The 21899-nt window shown below is 45.8% G+C and overlaps 1 protein-coding gene across 4 annotated transcripts in view; it reads left to right on the top strand.

Annotated features, from left to right (window-relative positions):
- Nucleotides 1-21652, top strand: part of mtss2b (MTSS I-BAR domain containing 2b) — a 68905-nt gene extending 47253 nt beyond the window's left edge. The window contains exons 7-15 of one of the 4 annotated variants that reach the window (XM_086190546.1): nucleotides 2541-2698; nucleotides 4575-4682; nucleotides 4763-4860; nucleotides 6232-6511; nucleotides 6615-6689; nucleotides 9134-9289; nucleotides 9748-9930; nucleotides 10205-10370; nucleotides 11190-21652. In XM_086190546.1, the coding sequence (XP_086046672.1) occupies nucleotides 2541-2698; nucleotides 4575-4682; nucleotides 4763-4860; nucleotides 6232-6511; nucleotides 6615-6689; nucleotides 9134-9289; nucleotides 9748-9930; nucleotides 10205-10370; nucleotides 11190-12061 (2096 nt within the window). In that variant the 3' untranslated portion in view covers nucleotides 12062-21652. Of the gene's footprint in view, nucleotides 1-2540; nucleotides 2699-4574; nucleotides 4683-4762; nucleotides 4861-6228; nucleotides 6512-6614; nucleotides 6690-9133; nucleotides 9290-9747; nucleotides 9931-10204; nucleotides 10371-11189 lie in introns of all 4 variants that reach the window. The other 3 variants (XM_086190537.1, XM_086190554.1, XM_086190562.1) reach the window with 3 other exon arrangements.
- The last annotated feature ends 247 nt before the right edge of the window (nucleotides 21653-21899 follow it).

Genomic DNA, 21899 nt, shown 5'->3' with positions numbered 1-21899 from the left:
TAGTCTGGTCTTTTTTTTTATCAGACACGCGCAGACTTGAGTCATAGTGTCAAGACTTGAGGCAAAGCTCTTTGTAGGCTACTCCTGCCATCTAGTGGTCGGCAGTTGTAGTCTCACCTCAATCATCCTGAACGCTTCACTGCAGCAGCCAATAATTGGTGTTTTCTTTCTGGAACAGCTCAGTTGCCGGGCAGATGAAAGCATGAATGCAAAATGTCTTTTCAAAATAAGGTGTTTCTTCTTCGTTGCATGCAGCAGTGGTGGTCAAAGTGTTAATTTGTTTTAAATGTTACAAAGATATGTTTCTACATATATATACATACATGTGTTTCTATATATATGTGTATATATATATATATGTAGAAACATATATATACATATATATGTATGAGTCTTGCAGAGCAGTGGAACAGATGATTTGCTGTAACGTTCGCCACTCGACCTTGTGATCAATGTAATTTTTATTGTATAATTTAATTTGCTCTAACCTCTGGCGCTGCGGCTGTCTTGTGTTGGCTTCTTTGTACTAACCTGAACACTGAGTTATTTGTGCTCCTCTCCTCCCTCTGTCTCCCCCCTTTTTCTCTTCCCTTGTTTTGCTTCCCTTTGCTGTTTCCCCCTCTCACTGGCACCGTCTCTCTGTCCCTCTCCGTCCGTGTAATAGAGATCCAGGGTAAGTATCAGCCTGTCGCTCGCTCACCTCCGGGCCCTCTGACTTACTCTACCAATTAATACCCATGCAAGCAGAGGAGGCTAGAACCCAGCCACTTCACCCAGCATGTGACCCGATCTTCTAGCTAAAATCATACATTCACTTTCGAGTGGCCATGGAAGTGGTAGCAGCTGTTGATATATAGTAGGATATTAGTGGAGCCTTTTAGTCTTAAAAGAAGACAGGAAGTGTAAACCATCCACTTCTTCACCAACTGTTCAAACCATTTATCCAGTAATAAAATGACCAATAAGTTCAATATCTAGAACAGTTCATCCACATTTATTAAAAAAGTTTTCATTACTTTTGTTACTTAACAGTATATTTTGTTGTTACAACATTTAAGAGAATTTATCCTGGAAATATTAAGATATTCATCACTCATAGCTACAACCATGAATCTTCTGCATAGATGTTGGGCTCCTTGAGGTTTTATCTCCTGGTGACTGAGGAGTTCAGCCTTGGTTTAGCCGGAGTTCTTTGGTTTAACTCCCACCAGTGCATGATGTAATTCGACTTCTTCCTCCGTGACTCCTGCATGACTTGTGGAGCTGCTCCTCTTGGCTTTGTTGTGACTCTGCCAGCTTTCCCTTCTTCTCTCGCTTTCATTCTAACTGTTAGTGCACATCGCTGCTGCCTGGCTGCATGCTGTAACACTACAAAGACATCTCTGGCATTTTGCCCTCCATATATTGCATTTCTGTGTTTCTTTTTTTCCTCCCCCTCTTAACAGATCAGATCATGTGCATCTCACTTATGCACCGACGTTTAAACTCTTGTCATGTGACGTTTTAAGGCAGAAACACATTATTTGGCTCTGAACAGTCCTAAAGGGTCTGGGCTGACACAGTAAAGCTTTTTGTCTTTAACTGTGGATTTAATAGTCCCAGGAATGTTTGATAAATGTAGCACCAAAGACATGTAGCAGTACTTATTTACATATATATGCAACAACAAGGGATATTCGTACCTACTGTACTGTAAAGTTACCAGCTATATCTGGTAGCACTGAGCAGCTTCAGAGCCCAATATTTCCCTTGAAGTGCGGGGAAGTGACTGTGGGACCAACGCTTGTCTGGTGGAGTCAAACGGGATGTCAGCTAAGTGCTAATGCTGCCCTGGAACATGTAAATAAAAGGGCTATGCTGCATGTTTCAACTTCCCAGAATGCAGTAGGACAGTGTTGTTCCAGCCTGTTGTTCCGCCCCTCTGCGGCCACATCTTGTTCACCCGTCCACGTCGTCTCCTCCGTCCTTCTCTGACTCTGTCCCCGCTGCGGTGTGAGAGGAGGCAAGGAGTGACCTGAGGAAATCATCTGAAAGCACGTCTGTTCAAAAGCCGCATCGTATCATCTTGTTAAAGCCTATCAATGCATTTGATGATGTCTCTTAATGATCACTACGTGAGTTAGTTTGGCGTAAAAGCACCTTGGGGTCATCAAGGCAGCTTCTCTGGGTCAGTTCCTCAGATTTGTACATTTCAAGAGCCGTGTTTCCAGTTTCATTCCTGGTGATGATTAGAATTCCATGTTTAACATCCATTCATCTACAAAACAGAGCCAAAACAAGGTGTTACTGCTTACATCGTCTCCCTCTCTCAATGTGGTTTGAAGGAGCAATGCATTATGGGAAGGCTGGTGGATGGTCTTCACAAACCACATCATGTTTATACTTGATATTTGTCTTCTGTAAACACCCACCCACACCTAGAGAAGCTGCACCTCCACGACGCTCCTCCTTCCATTCATCTCCTCCCTGGCCGTCTCGTTTCATTCTCTCCTGTCTCCTGTTTTCCTCCTCCAACCACCTCTGCTGTACCCCCTCTGCAGGGCGAGGAGACCTGCAGCCCCAGCTGGACAGCGCCATGCAGGATGTGACCGACATGTGCCTGCTGATGGAGGAGACGGAGAAGCAGGCTGTGCGCCGGGCGTTGGTGGAGGAGAGGGGCCGCTTCTGCACCTTCATCGGCTTCCTCCAACCAGTCGTGGTGAGGGGAGGGAGCGGGAAGTGTTCAGGAGGGGTGGAAGAAGTTCACAGTTTCTTTTTTTTAGTAAAGTAGAAATACCTACATGAAATATTACTCTGGTCAAATGTACTACATTGAAGTATCAGAAGTACAACTTCCCAGTGCTGGGAAGCATTCTCACCTTGAACTGTTGACCTCTAAAGTTCATGTTGAAGTTGTGTCTGTTCCAAGCTGAATGTGTCCTCTTACTGTCTTCTAATTTGAAAGTAAAACATCTTCATTGGGTTTTGGCAATGCTTTCTGTTGAAAATAGGCAAGGCAAGGCAGTTTCTTTGTAGCCTGTTTCCACCACCAGTTTGTCTCCAGGCTTCATGGCATCATAACAACATCCTCTGCCCTCAGAGCCTCACATCGACTGAGGAGAAACTCCATAGAAAACCTTTAACAGGGAAAAATCTGAGAAACCTCAGGGTGAGGAGGGGAGGAGGATCCCTCACCAGGAGGGACAGACGTGCAGGAGATGTTGGTACAGACAAGAAAACAGTTTATAACACAGAATGGAGGAAACATGGAAATGTTAATAACAGTTGAAGAAGGAAGCTTCTGGTAGGGGAGGCAGGGAGAGCAAGCCAGCTTGATGGGGGACTGGATGGTAGACTGGTTCATGGAAGGGGAGGCAGGGAGAGCAAGCCAGCTTGATGGGGGACTGGATGGTAGACTGGTTCATGGAAGGGGAGGCAGGGAGAGCAAGCCAGCTTGATGGGGGACTGGATGGCAGACTGGTTCATGGGAGGGGAGCGCAGGCCGGTGTAACAGTAGGGAATAAGAGGGGGGGGGGCGATGCAGGCGGCGGTTGGGGCTCTGGTGGATCTGTGGAAACACAGAGAGACTGAGACACACCAAGGCCAAACTACAAAGTGCAACAAGTAATGGTAGTGATAGAAAATAGGTTATCATGTATTTCTTCAAAATAACTAGGAACAGATTGTTGCTAAAACTACAATATCTTCTTTCAAATATTCTCTAAAATATTGTGGATTAAGAGTTCAGAGGCCAGTAAAATGCAAACACTCAAGTAAAGTGCAGATTCCTCTATATGCTACTAAGGTACTTGAGTAATAATACTTACCTTTCCACCACTGGTGGGATGTGACCACAGTCCTGGCTGGTCGTCTCTGGTGCTCCTCTCACAGATATGTGGCTCTCGGCTGGTTTTAAGCTCTGCTGGCCAAAGGCTCCATTGACCAAAGCAAATGGGATTCTCACCATGGATTTGGGTGACTGAGGCAAACACAGCTTTATGAGGCTTTTTTTCAGCAGGATAACTTTAACAAATAAACAATTTGTTTGATTTTTGAAGCGTAAATGTGACCACTTTGGCTTATTCCTGTATTTTCGCTCTTTAGCGACAACAGTAGTTTAGTTTCAGTGTTTACCACTTGGCTTTGCTTTACTTTATCTGGGGAAGATTTCATTTTTGATTTGGTAGCATGTTGTAGCTAGACTTGAGGTTAAAGTTAGCTTCTAGTTACGTCCAGCAAGTGGTTAGCTTGCTGCTCTTGTGTTAGCTAGCGTGTTCTCCATTTTTTTTCCTTCCTATTTTAGCGTTTCTCTTTTCAGGTTTTGCTTTCTTCCTCTTACTTTGTTTAGCGTAGCACCAGTACTCCTCGCTGGAACTCACAGTAGCATCAGTATCTGAGAAGAGGTTACTCTCCAAAACCTTGACTTTCCTTCACCGCCTCAAGAAATTTCAGCAAATGTCCACTGCACTCGTGCGATACCTCCCATAAAATCAGAGGAACTCATTTACATGTCCAGCCACATTAAAGTGCTTCCTGAACTGGTGGTAATTTTCAGGCTCAGGAAACAATCCCAAACTTTTGTTTTGTGGTGTCAGAACGGCGAGATCGCCATGCTAGGAGAGATCACCCACCTCCAGGCCATCATCGATGACCTCACCGTGCTGACAACCGACCCTCACAAACTGCCTCCGGCCAGTGAACAGGTGAGACATGCACAAACAGCAGGGTGAATGCGCTTGAATGAAGAACGGTGCCAGACATCTCTGTCCTCGCTCCTTCTCAGGTGATTAAAGATCTGAAGGGGTCCGATTACAGCTGGTCCTATCAGACCCCGCCCTCCTCCCCGAGCAGCTCTGGCTCACGCAAGAGCAGCATGTGCAGGTAATCACGCCCATACACTCGTGAGGTCCAAATACTGACAAGAGGCGCAGTCAGACCAAGAGATGGGTGTGTTATCAGCTGTCTCCACTTCTGGAAGGACGCCACCTTCCAAACACACACAAAAATAAGATGTGTCATCATATGATGAGTAAGACAAAAACTGTGCGTGCAAAACTGCCTGTTTTTGACTTGATGATGTTTCTTTGTATGGTCTTATTCCAAACTGCTGTTTTTAAAATGCAAAAACCACTTTGAAATGCAAGAGTTTGGTTTTTATGACACATTTTGTGCTGTATGACAGAACATTTAATGTCTTCGGCATTGATGTGAGGGAACCTGTTGTACAACGTTGTCGTTATTCTGGGTTCTTCCTGTGATTCTTTGATGGCCCGTGGTGCCGATGGGGATTCAAATTGAACGGTACACAACCCTGCTAGCGATGGATAACAGGCATTCAATGGCTGATGAAAGGAAAGAGGAGCCTTCTGTGACGTCACCACGACACCGTGAATGTCAGTCATTCTGTCCGTGTGTCCGTCCATCATTACCGTTTGTCCTGTCACTTCCAGCTTAGCGTCTCAGTGGTCCACAGCCTCCAGGCCGTCTGCTAAATCCTGATTCAAACAAGGAAACAGGCCCATGTCTGAAAAATGGACAGAATATCCACTTAAATATCACGGAATGTTGGACACATTCTCGTAACTGTAGAGGAATTCGAAAATACAGAAGATATGTGTTTTTTTTCTGTGGTCATTTGTCTGATGAATCCACTGTGTTTGACTGTGTGTGAACTGGTGTGTGTGTGTGTGGGTGTGGGTGCGCACGCGCATGCAGTAGCTGTCACCCTCAAGGCAAAGCTCTAGAGCACACAAGTTCATAACCCTTTGCCTGCAGTGTGTGTGTCTGTGTCTGTGACCTGGATGCTCATTAGCTGACACAATGTCTGCCCCCCCCCCTTTTCTTCTTCCCCTCTCCCTCGCCACAACCATTTTTCCTTCTTCTTCTCTCTCTCCAACTGTCTCCACGTGTCTGTGTGCACTGATTTGCCCTCTTTCTCTCCTGCCGGGTGTTTGCTTACCTTTTTTTCTGGGGTTTTCTGCTTTGAACTGACTCTAATGCTTCATTGTGGGCTTCACTAACCTGATCAACAACTTCCTCTGAACTATTCCTGAACTCATGCAACAACAAAAAAAAAAATCTTCCAACCCATCCGCCAATCATCTTCATCATTGATTCCCTAAATCAAACCATGACTCATTCCTATTTACACGCTCGCTCTCCCTAAATTCTATCCCGAACCCCTCAACGGCAACCATCTCCTTCATCTCCAAACCCCGCCTCCCCCACATCCCCCTCCCCTCCTTGCAGCAGCGTCAACAGTGCCCACAGTAGCGCCTCCCGCTCGTCAGGGGGAGGCGGTAGTGGTGGCATTGGTGGGGGCGGTGGAGGCTCCTTGCCTCACTCACCGACCTCCTCCTCCTCCTCCTCCTATCGCTACCGCAGCAGCCTGCCGAACCAGCCACCGCCACCAGGGGGCATCGCAGCCCACCGCCTCAGCAGCGTCTCCTCTCATGATTCAGGCTTCGTCTCCCAGGATGCAAATATCTACTCCAAGCCCCCCTCGCCAATGCCGTCGGACATTACCAGCCAGGTAAGGACGTGAGGGGATTGGAGACGAGCTGATTCAGCTTAAATCAATATCAGCGCGTGAGCATGCAAAGCTGTGTGTTCTTCTCTCTGTGTTTTGGTTGTAGAAGTCGTCCAGCTCAGCGTCATCAGAGGCGTCTGAAACGTGCCAGTCGGTCAGTGAATGCAGCTCCCCCACCACCGTAAGTCCCCCCATCACAGCCCACACAGAAACACAAGTAAAAGTAGAGAAAGAGGGTTTTTCTTTTCTTATATTACCATTTTGAATCAAATTTCATAACTTCCTGGATCTCCTGCTGGTTGTCTGACAACAGTTATTACAAGATTAAAGGAAATCGTTCTGTTTCATGCTTTTGTAATTTGTCTATTCAGAGTTGTTCTTCAAAAATCTACAAAAGCATCGCACAGTGGTGTTTGACTACTGACTTCTACCACTATTGACGACTGTTATTAACTCTTAATGAAAAATGGGCGTTTTTGTCCCGCTGTCTGCTGGCAGTGACTAAACAAACACAAGACTTCAATCGAGGCAAAATGGATCCATTGTGTAACCACCTGTGATGATTGTTGTGTTATGAAGTCTGTTGGATTTTGAAGACAGCGGGAGGTTTCAAACACTGAATGGCGGGCCAACGTGGACTGCAGCATTATTGAGAGGAACAGAGGGGGGTAAATTGACTTTCCATCATAGAGTGTGTTTCAGGCAACTCAAATTAAACAGCTTGGCTAAACAATGAAATAAAACACACCTCACACATCATGCTTATATGTATTTTATTTCATTGCAAAACATTGGAGTGAAATGGCTCCAGTTTTGTGCAGGTGTCTGGCAGAAACACAGCTGGATACGGAGGCCTGGAGCGGTGGAAAAGCTGGGAAATATAAATATGTTGCCAGGACACGAGGTGTTTTAGTGGCCACCAAGGAATTAAAGTGTGGGAACAAATAATATCTTCAGGCCACGAACATAGACTTTGTAAAAATCGGCAAAAAAAATGAATCAAATGATGGGAACAAGTTTAATATTGTTGCCGTTGTTTGTCCTCCTCTCTATGGCTTGAGGCATGTTCCACAGGCGCAGATATAAACAGTCAGATCTCGGTTTTCATGTCCACAGCATTGTTCTCCCCAGCCAATACCGGCAGATAAGGTCAACAGCAAATTACGCACAGAGCCTCTGATTGCTGTGCTATTTTTATCACGTTAATTAGAGTAGCAACACAACATAAAGCTCTCAGAAACCTCACACTCCCTTTATCTATGTCTGAGAGCTCTCCTCCTCCCTCTTAATGATGCATTCTCGTAGCAGACGGCACATCTGTTACTGCAGAATGTACAGTTTGAATGAGGAAGTCAATGTCCACGTCTGACTTTAACTGGCATCTGTCATCGACAGCATGTACGACCGCCTTCTCTTTCAGTTGATTAATTTTTACAGCCATCTGACAGCGGCACGCATGTGATCCGTCCCTCGTTTGAGTGACACGCATTGTCAAAATGGATTACATGCGCCACTTCCGCTGGTTAGTCCTGCACAATCATTGCACCGCACAAATGCCTGTGCTCGTATTTGTAAATGTAACGTCCATACATGGTTACATCCTATCAGGCTATGATCTGATATGGCGACATCTTCAGCAGACGCGCGCGCAGTTTCATGGAAATCATGAATCAAGTCAAAGTTTCCTCTTTCAGTCGCTGATGCGTCTCGTATACGTTTCAACAGTTTGTCCTCGTGAAACCTCTGGGTCAGTCACATGCACTCGAGACAAGAGAAGCGCCTGTAACAAAGGAATTAAAGGGCCGGTGTGTAGGATCTAGTGGTGAAGTTACAAGCGCAACCCCTCGCCTCAAACCTCCAAGCAGGTTAGAAAACCTGTCAGACCAAAATTGTTCGCCAGCAACATCTGATCAGAATTGGGAATGAGAAGGTTGTACTGAGCTCTGATCTCTTGCCTTGAAACCCAAATAGAGCATTGACTGCCTGCTGGTGAAAACAAGCTAATAGGTTACAAGTGAGCTAAATAGGAGGAACTGTGACATCCTTGAAAACTTCTGTGGGCTCATTGAGACACTTGTCAGCAACCACGTTTCTGAAGAAACATAAAAGCTTCAGGCTCACAAGGGTGACATTTACTGGTACACTTCATGACACAGAAGGAAGATTTCAGATATCATCGGCTAATGTGAGCCATAGCTCTTATTTCAGGACTTTAGGACCCTGGGACTGTCTAGGACTCGTTCCTGCACCCGAGGCCAAGGTCAATGTATGTTGACAAAACACTGGTCCTGGAAGTGTTGCGCTGCACTTTCAAAGAGATTGTTAGGAATTTCTAATGAATGGAGGGGCGGCACCTTTAACACGTCCCATGACCTCTCTAACTTAACCAAGTAGCTGCTAGTTACTGTCGGCCTGCTGGTGTTCACTGCCCGCGGCCCGAGGCTATGTTAGAGTCATTCTGGTGCATGGCAGCTCTGACTAACTGTGTCCTTCTGTTGGAGGACTGGCTGTGTCTCATGAGTGTGTAGATGTTGTTCTCATGTGTTTGTCCTCATGTCTCTGTCTTGAGTTGCGTCTACGTCCTTTTCTTCCTCTGATCATGTGACTATGTCTCTCGTCCCGCAGTTTGGCTCGTCCTTCGCTACCTTCCGCCCCGCTCTCTCTCACTCTGGCTCCACCAGGCCTCTCTCTGTCATTCTTCCTGTTACTGCGTCCCCACCCTATAACCGCCCCTCTGGATCCAGCTCCTCCTCTCCCACATCAAAGGTTCCTATCTGGAAGGTTTGTTTTCCATTCGCTTCCATTGCTTCTGTTGCCTGCTATCTTCTGTTAATATTTCATTTGCTTTAAAGTTAAATCATTGAATTTATTTTCTTTTAATTTTGTCACCATCTGATTAACTCCATCATAACCACATTGCTCTGCGTCACTCATCCTTCCTGCTGTGTGTGAACACATCTTCTTTTTTCTTTTTTTTTCTTTTGGCTTCCTTTGTCTTACCCACTTGTTCTGGAGATTCACCAAAACTAAGCAGGGTGTGGAGAGCTGATCAATCAAACTCATCATCAGTAACCAACACTCAAAAAGGCCCCACACACACACTCAAGCACCCAGACCCAGTCCACCCACCCAGGGCCCCTCTCTCTGCACTCAGATGAAGGCTGCAAACTGCTGGATAGTGGACAAGTCTAGTGTTCTCCCCACTGCTCTCTGTTCATTAATCCCGATCGCCTCCTCAGGATTGGTCCAAAGCAGGTCAGTATGAGCAGCCCGTGGCTGCAGCAGCAGTTCAGAGGAGGAAGGAACCGCTCGACCGGCTGAGGGAGAACGAAGCGTCGCCAAGCTCACAGGGGTATGCGGGGCCTTCGCACTCCGACGACGGACAGAGGCCCAGGATGACTTCTGCTAGCATCGCTGCCAAGGTAACGCTGGCTAATGTTTACAGGGGAGCTGAATAGAAACACAAGTCAGAAACGATGCGGAGTGGCTGGTCGTCTTTATCGCCTCACAGTTGCTGTGGGAAGATGAAACGGTACCAAATAACAACTTGTGAATTAGAGGTGTAACAGGGTGTCATTGTTTGTGTGTGTTGAACCAAGAAATGATCCGTTTCTGTATCGTCAGTATTCAGATAAAAAAGAGTAGAAGTGGGCGTGGCTTATAAGTGAACATGCATCGATCCCTGTATGTCTTCAGTATGGGGACGAGGTTTCTCCAGCAGCCAGTGACCTAGCCATGGTTCTGACCAGAGGTCTGAGTATGGAGCAGCAGAAGAGCAGCAGAGACTCCCTGCAGTACTCCAGTGGCTACAGCACCGAGACCACAACCCCGTCCTGCTCCGAGGACACCATCCCCTCACAAGGTTGAGCTTTTATTTACAGTTTCCCTTCGACTAGACAATCATAAAAACCTCGCCTACTCGCCCTTTCACCATCTCTTTCTTGTAACATCTTGTGAAAGCCAACCCTTCGAAGAATCAAATTGAGAGTTTTTAAATGTCAAACATCAATATTTACAAGTCCTGCAGGATTTTGACTTATTACTTTCCTTTGAATCCTACTCTGGAGAGTCGTGTGCTGAAGTCAAACAAATGGAATTGTTCATTAAATCATCGCGCTGGTTCCGTGTATGACTGCTGAATCTGGCAGTTTCTTTAACAGTCTCTTGAACTGGGGAATGAGAGTACTAAAGATGAAGTCAAATAATAGGAATGTTTTCCTCCATTAAAATGCTGACTCACCAAATAGAGCCCTGTAGAAATAAGTCCTAAAATGTTGAACATCTGGGTCCCACGTCTCAAAGTCAGCGGGATTTCTCGGATGGGACTTTGGTTTAGATATTTTAAGGTTTTGTTCAATAGCTGTCACATTCGCGTCGTAGCTCTAACAATAACAAATACTTCAAAAATCATAAAAGTGGTTGTTAATTTGTGGTTATCTTGCAAACAAATGTGTAGCTTTGTTCAATGCTCAAAAGCCCGATGTAAAATCCCATCTGCTTTTGGGCGAGGGAACCCTTGGCGATGCTAACTTGTAGGTTGGTCCACAAAAGTGCGTCATCCTTGCAGCTCTGTAATGTGACCGCAGCAGGTTGTTTTTCCCTCTTGGTCCTATGTGATGCAGTTTCTCTTCTTTTTTTTTAACATTTCTTCCTGATCCTTCTCCTCTTTCGGCCATATCAGGTTCAGATTACGACTGCTACTCGGTGAATGGCGATACTGAAGGTCCAGATGGACAGACAGAGTTCGACAAGTCCTCCACTATTCCTCGACACTCCAACATCGCCCAGAATTACCGCCGTATGATCCAGACCAAGAGGCCAGCCAGCACCGCTGGTCTTCCCAGTGGGGTGCTTGGTCCTGGTGGTCATGTGATACCAGGACAACCTGGTGGAGTGGGGACGCCAGGCACCGCCACCATCCGAAGAACCCCGTCCACTAAACCCGGTGTGAGGCGCACCCTGTCCAATGCAGGACCTATCCCCATTCGACCACCCATCGTACCTGTGAAGACACCCACTGTTCCCGGAGACTCTCACTCACCTGGTGCGGGTGGTGGTGGGTACGCGAGTGGAGGCTATGTTGGGGGAGTGCCTGTGCGGGTGGGTAGTGAGGAGTGCGTCTTCTTTGCTGGAGTTGAGGACACACAAGGAGCGCTTGATTATGTGAAGGCATCACCCAAGCGCCTGAGCCTGCCTAATACCGCTTGGGGGTCAGGGGCGGCGTTAGAGGTCTACGCCCAGCAACATGGCGGCCTTGCAATGGGAACAGGCTCAGGGGGCGGTTCTGAGGAGGATAAGATGATTGCAGCAAATCGGCACAGCCTAGTAGAGAAGATCGGTGAGTTGGTAGCCAGTGCGCACGCTCTCGGTGAGGGGCAGTTTCCTTTCCCCGCCCTCCCTGATGACCCAGCCCCACCTCCAACTGGCCCAACTGACACTCAGACAGGGACGGAAGGGGCAGAGGGGTCCGGCGACATGCTGACCACCATCAGGAGAGGAGTCCGACTTCGCAAGACCGTCTCCAACGACCGTTCAGCGCCACGCATCTTGTGATCGGAGTCGAATCAGATGGGGAAGATACTTGTCAGCCAGTAGGGAGTCAGGTGTTGGTGTGGTGCAACCCAACCGCCTAGTACATACACAAGAACTTAACCATGTAGGTAAATCTATAATATAACTGAAGATGAATGAAAACATCCACAAAAAATAAAGACACCATTAGAAGAAATGATATATAATAAAATAATAACATCAATAATGTTAACTCATGCTGACAATTAAAGTAAAATATTGACAGGCTCCTAATAGGCCACTATAACTAGTGTGTGTTGGACGCATGTTTCTCTTCTCTACACCCTCACCCAGGGACGGAAAGACTCAAAGGAAGAACAGATAAAATAAAAAAAGAGGTAAAGCGTGAGAGAAAGTCTGGGTTCTCTTTGCCAACTTGCTGTACACCCTTCCCTCGTCTCTCCAACTAACCTGACTGTCTAATCCCAGATGAAAGACTGAAAGAAGGGTGAGAGAAAGGGGGAGTGTGTGTATGTGGCGAGGGTCAGAGTGTCATGTGACCAGCTGGATTTGAACCCTGGCTGTCTCAGCAGCAACACACTGTACTTATTAGCCCACTGAACTGAAGCTTTGGTATTAGCACGGGGAGCTAACAGGCCAGAGGGCTCCTCTGGGTCATCCTAATGTAAAAGTCTTTAAAAAAAAAAAGAAGTGTTGGCATTGAACCGTGCTAGTGCCCCCTTCCCCTCTCTCTCTGTGTATGTAGTGTGCAAGTGGGAGTGTGTGCACATATGATTGTGTGCGTGCGTGTGTGTGTGTGTATGAGGGGGGTGGGTAGAGCTCTGCTGCAGGACAGCTGGTTACCCAATAAGGCCAGGGCTTTTCTCCTGTGTGTTGTACGTGTATTTTCTTGTTTATATCGTGACGTCATTTTCCTTGTTACCACTGTAAGAGAAGTTACAAGAAGTAATCCAGGCTTATAGATATATTCATATATATTTTCTAGAACCAGAGAGAAAATGTTAATCAGAAATGGAGCAATAAATGTGTTTTATTTTCTTGTTTTTCGAGGAAGAGGATGGATGGAGGATTGCAGGTTCTCCTTTTTTTGTTACATTCAGGCAATCATCAGGAATGCTTCAAATTACGAATCGACTGTGAATTAACGCTTTGTTGGTTTTGGCGTGTGCGTCTCTTTCTCGTGGAAGAGGTGAATCGCAAATACGCTGAGAAAATGGAAAACTGCAAGCACTTTGATAGGTGGTAGAGTATGCACAATAGCTCCTAGGTCTTGCTGTAGAGAGAATGAAAGTGAGAGAGATGGTTGCCAGTCAGACTTTGTCTTGGGGGAATTCTTTAATTTGCTGAAGAAGAGGAAGACAGGGAGGGACAAAGAGGAAGTGATGAAGAACGGTGGAATTGGAGTGATTGGAGATGAGGGATGGGTTAAGAAAGTAGAGCAAAAACATTAACACCAATCAGCCATCAGGGCAGCGGTTATTGTGAATCATACTGAGGCAGTTTATGATGTGGCTGTACTGGGATCTGAGGGATTTTAACGCAAGGAAAAAATAAGGAGAAAAGCCTGCAGATGGTTTCGTTGTATTTGCCCGGGTTTCAGATTTGCTGCCACTCCAGTGCAGCAAATGCGATAGAGTTGTGTTTGTGCTGCTCTAAATGGCATTTAAAAAGTTGAGCAGCGACTCGTCTTTGCAGAAACACTGACCCTGTGACTCTGACACAGTGGAGGGGACAACACCTTCCCCTCCCACAACATCGATGGTTGAGTAAGCTACGCCCACTGGGCAATCAGTGCCGACCGCGCCAAAGCACGTTCGCCCCCCAAAGTTTGCAGTTGTTTGAGTACACACTCAAAAAATAGGCGTATCAGTGTTTTCCCAAAACAGGCTCAGACTGAAGCGTTTCACAACAACGGCTAAAAAGGGTTTGCGTTGGTCTGATGAGTCGTTAGCTGTCAACCAGGACTTTGTTTTTGTGGTAGCTGACTGCAGAATTATGGTGGGAAAATGTTGTCCAGCAAAAAAATTGTTTGTCACAAAACTGGTGGCGCATTTTCAGATAACCGAGTGTCACCCTCCGGCGCCGCTGGCACACGCTGAATTATTCGTTGTCACTTTAAAGTGTCTTTACGTCTTAAATCTGAAAACCTGGGCAAATGAAACCCAACACCTCTGCGTGGTCCCTTCACTCCTGAGTCAGACATTATGTTTGTGTGTCGTATGGTTGACGCAGCACCCATTAACTCAAGAAATATGCATTTGACTCATTGGGCTTTTCAGCTGTCAGTGCTGCAGAGATTTGCTAAATGTACTTCCAGATGGGGTCCAGAGGATCGGAGTCGAGGCTCAATCGTGGGCTCGAACCCTCTGGTAATCCGGGATAACCAAAAATCTCAGCCAAACCTATGATTGACTACTTCATTGGTACCTTACACCGCAATGCAATACAATCCAAAATGACCGTTCGGCCATGAATTCTACTTTTCTAAAGCTTTTATGGATTCCATTTTTTTTGTCACAAGTTTGTAACAAAACCTGGGAGTTTGGTGCAGGAGACAACTGTTGGTTCCCGGTCATTCAGCAGTGCTCATGTGTGTCGTCTTTGGAGTCCAATTATCTGTTCTGTGGTTGAGGCGCGATGTCGCGTTGGGGGGGGATGTCACCAAGAGGGACACACAATGATGAGAAGTCCACATCATGAATTCCTGTTGGAATATACGAGTGATTATTTTTGCAGATACATAAAGAAAGCACTGGCACGATTGGCCGCTGACAGGATTTGTTGTGTAAAACAAAACAACAACAGAAAAGCATTTCGACCAGCATTTATTCAGTCCTAGGAAATGAATGTAGCTTCACTTTGCTTTGTGTAAAGGGAAGTTTTTTTAAATTCACCGGGCTACCCCTCAGTTTGATCCAGTGCAGATCACCCAGTTCAGCTCAGGCCGTGGTTGTATAAAAGGATTATTCATGGACGTTCAGACGTGAGAACAGGTTGTTGACGCGCTCTCCTGTGACAAAGAAGCCGGAGAGGTTAAACTGGACTTTCAAAGCTGACCGAGAGAGAAGATGCGTGGAATGAGCGTTTCACTGCCTGCTCATGCGACATGTGCTGTGTGTGCTGTAGCCGACTTGTAAATGAGCATCAGGCGCACTGATTTGGTATCAAGGTTTGTTAGAAAATGTTCCATTGATTATTCTTTCATTCTGCAGTACTGTTTGAATATTTAGTCTTTCTTTAATTAATGTAAAAAGAAGAAGAAAAAAAACCCAGCTGGAACACAACGCTGAGTGTCATGGATGTAGGATGCGTGGGCTGAGAGCGAGTTTGTTGGGCTGTTTGAACTGTAGGTTAGCGGACGCTTTGTTAACACGTGACCTGAACATAGCTGGTGACATCAGCGCTCATACATGTCAGCTAATTTATTTATTTTTTTTGCCTCTAATAAAGCATTCTTTTAGGTATATTTGTGATCAAATTAAACTAGGATTATTTAATTTAAAGAGATGGAGAGTTCAAGCATTGTCGTGCTCTGCAAGCGCGCTACTTTATGGACGGCGCTCCAGCAAGGCGAGGTTGCATCAGCTGGGTGAGATGGTGGGAAAGGAGATCAGCGGAAATGTAAACTTTGGGTGAGAAAATGTTCATCTGAAGCGTTGGTGGAAGGTCACGCTGTACATGGACATACGTGCAAAAGCTGAATGTACAAGGTGACATGAACTGTTTGCTTGAACCGCTGCAATGTTACAACTCTGTTCTTTTACCACTGAATGAAGTTCCCAGTTGAACCTGAAGGCAGTAGAGGGGGTGCATGTACGAACATTCACATGACGTTCCAGTGTGGGTATGTTGGAGGAAAATACCGATGTGCTCTCCACTCTGGGATAACTGGGTTTCCTGTATGAACACCACTCACCTGCGCGTGGCTCTGACGGTATTTTTTTTGAGTTTCTGTCTTAAGTTGTGTTCACACCAAACGGGAAGCGAATCATTTGCGTGGTTCAATTACACACAAAGATGTGAAGTGATGTGGATTTGTTTCTGTCCCAGGATGGAGTGAAAATGGGAAACTTGCAGGGCAAAGGAAACGTTTGACTCAAAGCTTTGCTGCAAAAGCCAGTAAATATTAAGGTTCTTCTGACGTCACTGCGTGCACTTCTACGCTACGATTCACCACTACAGGGACATCCAAGCTTGCGGTCGACTTGGGATGATTTGCCACCACGGGTCCAAGCTTGGCGGCCCTGCCTGCGTCGTTGTCATTGGATACACGCTGGTCCGAAGGTCCCAGTAGGGATTAAACACGAGATGTTGTTGAGCCAAAACAGTTCGCTTCACGTCACCATCACAGTCAGAGTTTGGTCAGCAAATCGTAGGCTTTATCTAGATAAAATAATTCCAGACTGAAGGTCGTAACGCCTCCATTCTCACCTAAAATATGCTTCCTGTTCCCTGAATAAACACAAATGATCCAGCGGTCAAATGCCCCCAAATGAACAAGAGGCTAAGATTCACTTTGCGTTGCATGTGAACACGACTTAACACATCCGAGGCCGCTGTTGGTCTGAATGAGTGTCAGTCTGTGTGGCATTCAAATTTCCGTCAAACGGCCGAGTCCACTGCCAGCTGTCGATGGTAAATCATCGCTCGAACAAATGGTCAGTTGCAAACATGCTGCTTGATTCCAAATTCTCAGGACAAGTTTCTGACTGATGGGGGTCAAATGTGACACGAGTGTGAGACAAAACACCGATGTTTTCCTCTAATATGCCCGATTAACAGCACAAGAAGTTATCTGACTAAACAATAATGTCTCTCTCTCTTTTCTTTTTTTTTTTTAACATGCTGAAATAACTGTGTACTGAACTAACTGTCTGAACAAGCAAAAAGAAGTACTCCGCAACAGCTGTGTCCCATATGGCCATTTTTATGAGTGTATGTGGGGAGAAGTAGGAGCGACGATACCAGGAGGACGTTGTGCGGGAACATACACTGAACATATGTGTGTGTAAAAATAAAACCTTCCTCATCAAGCTAGCCAGCTAGCAGTCAGAATCCCGGTACCAAGAATGCTGAACCCAACTGGACGGAGTTTAAAGGTCGAGAAATCTTAATTTTGAGTGAATTCACTCCATCGAATTCTTTTTCGTTACCCTGCACGGCTAGCTCGCCAACATGGAGGACGGGACTCTCATGTTACAGCTCGTTACTGTAACTGCCTATTAGGGTTAAAAATTGAAATAATGACCTCAGAGCATCCTGTCTTTCTAAAGTACAGGTAGAACTGAAGAACTTGCCTTTGTTCTGCTGTCAAATTTTCGATTGGCGACACCTTCTGGGGAGAATGAGGGTGAGCAAGGTTAAGTCGAGTCAGCGGCTGAACGGGCCGGAACCTAATTGGCTATGAACAAAAGTAGTCATGTGATGACAAGTTTAGGAGGTATAGTGTCATGTGTCTATGTCGCCATACGAATGACAACTCAAGGTTGGTTGGTTTCATGACCTAAAATAAGGTCAGTGGTTAACACAAGCGTTTACACGACTTTAACGTTTTGTTCTGCAGCATAAATGCGTCGCTCATGCTTGCGTGTGATTACCACGCTGGTGAATTTCTAAACGTCTGTCCTAGAAAGGATGGTTGCTAACAAGTGGCTTAACGTCGTGGCTACAGAGGTTGTCGCAGGCATTAAACACTCGCTGTAGCGAAAACGGCGTGAAGCTAACGGTGGACAACGCTGAAGTCCTGTCAGCGATGTAATTCAGTCATAGTCCAACGTTAGCTTTGCTCTTCTAAGGCTTCCATTTACGCATCAAAAATTATAAAAGCGGTTTTCATTTCTGAAGACGGTCTTACGAAACAGAACGTGTTAGTCCCCTAAACTTTGTTAGCCACTGAGCTTTTTTCAACAAAGTCAAGTGTTAAAATCCCATAATCGCATCCCTTGTTCGAGGGAATCCATGGAGGTGCTAACATCCTGTTTGGCCTGAAAAAAAAAATCCTGCACCACTGTTTATTGTAGACAAATTTGCTCTCCATTTAAATAAGATAAAGTGGCTCATGTTGCTCTGTTCTTCCCAGCTTACTTGCCAAAAGTGGGATGAGCAGCTAGACAGGGCTGCCACGTTGGTCTGTGAGACACCAAGGTTGGTTAGCTTTGTTTATCTTGATGTAAATACGGGGGACAGGGAGTCCTGCTAGCCCGGGTCTCTCCAAACTTTAAGTTGTCAAGCCATATAATAACTGAAGGGTGGAAGCAAGTTGAGTCGAGGTGTAATGCACTGAACCATTTCTTGTCTTAGCAAGGTCTTTAGGGACAAAAGCGTATTTCTTAAAATCTCAAACTGTTTTTTTGCATTTGACAATAACTTGACGATGGGACCACAGCAGGACTGAGACTGAAACCCGCCACAGCAACGCTGTCTGAAAAGTCCGGACCTGCACAAAAACTGCCTACAACTTGCATCTTTGGCCCACAAACAGGGACCATGGAGACCCGTGTTCTGCGTCAGATCGCCGCACGACAGCCTGTGTGTACCACTCCTCTCTTTTCCAACTGTGTTATCCCTCTTTTTCTTTCTTTAAAACGCTCCTGAATCTCCGTTCGCTGGCTGACACATCCAGGAATGCCGTCCAGTCAAACCACACTTGTCATGATGAGAGACTCATTGGCTTTACTCCGCCTCTGGAGACCTCGGAGCCCCTCAAAGCTGATGAAAAAGTAATTCTAATGAAGTCTCTACTTTCAACACAATGAATATGTCCTTGGCTTTCTCTCCCCTTTGCTCTCCTCCCTATTTGTCCTGAATGCTACAGTTTAGTGTGTGTGTGTGTGTGTGTGTGTGTGTGTGTGTGTGTGTGTGTGTGTGTGTGTCCATGGCTATCAGGCGGTATTGTGGGCATAAAGCTTGGTTTCTTCAATCTGCTCACATATAAAACAACAGGAGTGTTTCAGAGCGCAGCGCTACAGGCAGCTGGATTAGTGAAATCACTAAATAATACGATTACAAGGAGAAACTGTGTGGTGAAATCAGAGAACAAACTAGAGGCAACTTTGATTTGGCCGCTTTTCTTTTGTAATCTGGTGAAAGTTGAACTCCCGGATGAACCTGTTGTCGTCCAGAGCGTCAAATGTCCTCTACTTCGACCCTGGTTTGCCTTTGTGGCATCTCTCACTCGCTCAGTCACAACTGGGACACGTCTGGGAGGAGCTGCTGCTCTCCCAGCTGAATCAGCATCATCAATAATGGCTGTGATGGCGGAACAACTGTCAGACTGACCTGGTGTGGGTGTTCCGTATTGGCCCCGCGCAACCTTCTCATTGTCAATCAGAGTAAACCTGCTGCTATGACTGCTAGCCTGGTTCTTGTCAGCGAAGCTCGCGCTGGCTGAGGATTCACAAGCCAAGTTAACAACTTTCTCGTGTCACAACCAAACTCACTCAGCTCTTTGAGTCGCGCCCCTGTCTTCCTCTGACCGTAACCAGACCGTTAGCTTAGCGTTGACGCGTCATACAACTTTGTGATTGTTTAGAATATTGCACATTCTTCCAGTGTTCTGCGATGCTTGGCCACAAACGCGAACAGGAAGCACTGGTGCATAAAGATCGGATGAATCCGTGGCTGCGGAAGGGTCATGCTGTGTTATTTGTGCTCAGATTAGTGAAACTGGGTTGGTTTCTGAAAAAAAAAAAGCCTGACTGGAACCTGTGGTAAACGTCTTCCTGCTGTAGTGACATGAGCTGGTTTCAAGGGAAGCAGCTGGAAGTGGATCCCAGCGCTAGATTAAATTTTAATTAATTTTGATCAGCCTTTTTAACACGTCTTCTTGGCATCATCTCAGAGGCAACTTTAATTACTTTGATGAATTCTTCGTGTGCTTCTTTCAAAGAAATATACGAGATGCAAATCGAGGCAGCCTGCAAAAGGCCTTTTAAGACACATTTTCACGGAAAGTCTTGCAGTTGTAAGACAGACACTGACAGCTACTTCAGATAAAACCAACTAACGTGAAAATCTACTCTTAATTAAACCAGCATGGCCTTTGCTGTCCGCTGGATGAGAAGTGATAATTGAAGTATAATGACAATTGATTAAAATTGACAAAGCCAGAGAACTTTTATCTCTTAGTTTCCCCACTGAGCTAAAAGCAACCTCAACTAAAACTTTGTGCATTGAAAGAATTCAGTTGTGAATCTTCTAAATTTGACTTGTCTTAATAAAATTGAGATCTGCTAGTTTTCAGTGCAGCTCAGCTCACTTTGACAAGGCACAAATCCAAGCAGACAAAATTGCGAACATAAAAAGAGCTCGGATCATTCTGCGTTTTTCAAGTTCGATTTTCGGCTACCCAGCTAGCTCCAAACGTCCGATAGCGCTACTGCTAACCGTTAGAAATTAGCTGAAAATTCACAGTATCAGGGGACGACGTGGATGAGGGTTCGCGTCGTAACTCCTCCACATTTTAGCTCTAAAGGTGTTTGAAATGCTACCAACAGTTTTGTCATTTGATTGACATCTTGGTGATCGTCTTTTACAGATTAAAACCATTTGAGATGCAGATTTTGCCTCCTTTTCAAAATGTCCCTCTTACATTTAAGTTCACTGCTCCCAAACTTTCAGACCCATTCTTGTAAGGACATGAAGATTCTCACGCACGGGACCCACACAGCGACGCAGCTTTTCCTTTTCGTAGACTCGAATGTTGACTTGTTTATTATTCGTACGTGAGAGCTGTCGGTTCGTGTCAATAATTGGCGACAGGAAATTCACAAATGTGTGTGAGACGAACAGTTTGTCCTGCAGCACGCTGGACCCTCTCTGAATCGTTTCTGATCTGAGCTTAAGAGGCACTGGGCCTCACGTGCAGCCCACCCCTGTAGCCATCTGCCCAGGTTGTACTGAACTGTGCCTGTCTGAGTGTGGACACGTGGTGAAGACCCCCCCCCCCCTTCTCCGCTCTTCCTCTTCGTTACATCCCACACACAATCTGTCAATCCTTCCTGCTGTCAGATACTAAGAAACAAACTGCGACTCTCTGTCGCTCACTCTCTCTCTCTCTCTCTCACACACACACATACTCAAGTAAACAAGGTAGTCGTGTTTGAAGGTCGGCGCTTACACGTGTAACTTCCTCTCGACTGCCATGTAGCGCCGACATCCCTGCTCCCACTGTGACTAAACTTTCACTCTCTTTGTCTTCTGACTCTGAGCTACAGCGACTCTCCACCGCTCGCCACGCGGTCATTGACGCTCACGTCTGTGAGGCCGTTTTGTCCAGCAGTGACAGAACCAACGCCGTTAAAGTCCTCCCTCCCAGTAGACCTTGGGCCGCTGTGTCTGTCCTCTTCCTGTCCCCCTCCTCTGCTCTTCAGGTTTAATTTATTGTGAACAGAATTGCCACTCTGACAAGGTTTTACTTTTTTGTCTTCCTTTTTCGTAAAATTGACCCTTTTTTTTTGGTTAACTTTAGTCACTTGCTAACGTAACAAAACGCACTGTGATGATTCCAGTATTAATAAAAGTTGTACTTAAACTGTGACCTGGTGTGGGAAGTGTTTATTAATACTCCAGGAAGAAGTACATTTACTGTGGTCATTAAACGTGTTGTTCAGTTAGCTTTGAGCGATGATGCGAAGATTAAAAATAAAAAATCAAGAATTTAGCTAAAATGCTAACAAACAAACGCTCAGCTACAGAAGAGAAAGCTGGGACCGACCAGATTCTGTACGTACGTTTAAAGTTTCACCAATGACGTGATATTAATTCCACATGTTTAAATACACATTTCCCTCTTCGTCGAGATCGTTAAGAACGCAATTTAAAATATCACCCCTGACTGCACCTGGACGGGTGTCACTCA

Source organism: Aulostomus chinensis, chromosome 2, assembly GCF_037954235.1.
Source record: "Aulostomus chinensis isolate RoL2024-O1b breed Wild chromosome 2, RoL_Achi_v1.0, whole genome shotgun sequence".
Taxonomy (NCBI): domain Eukaryota; kingdom Metazoa; phylum Chordata; class Actinopteri; order Syngnathiformes; family Aulostomidae; genus Aulostomus; species Aulostomus chinensis.
The sequence above is the reverse complement of the archived record's forward strand: the minus strand, read 5'-3'. Positions and strand labels throughout refer to the sequence as shown.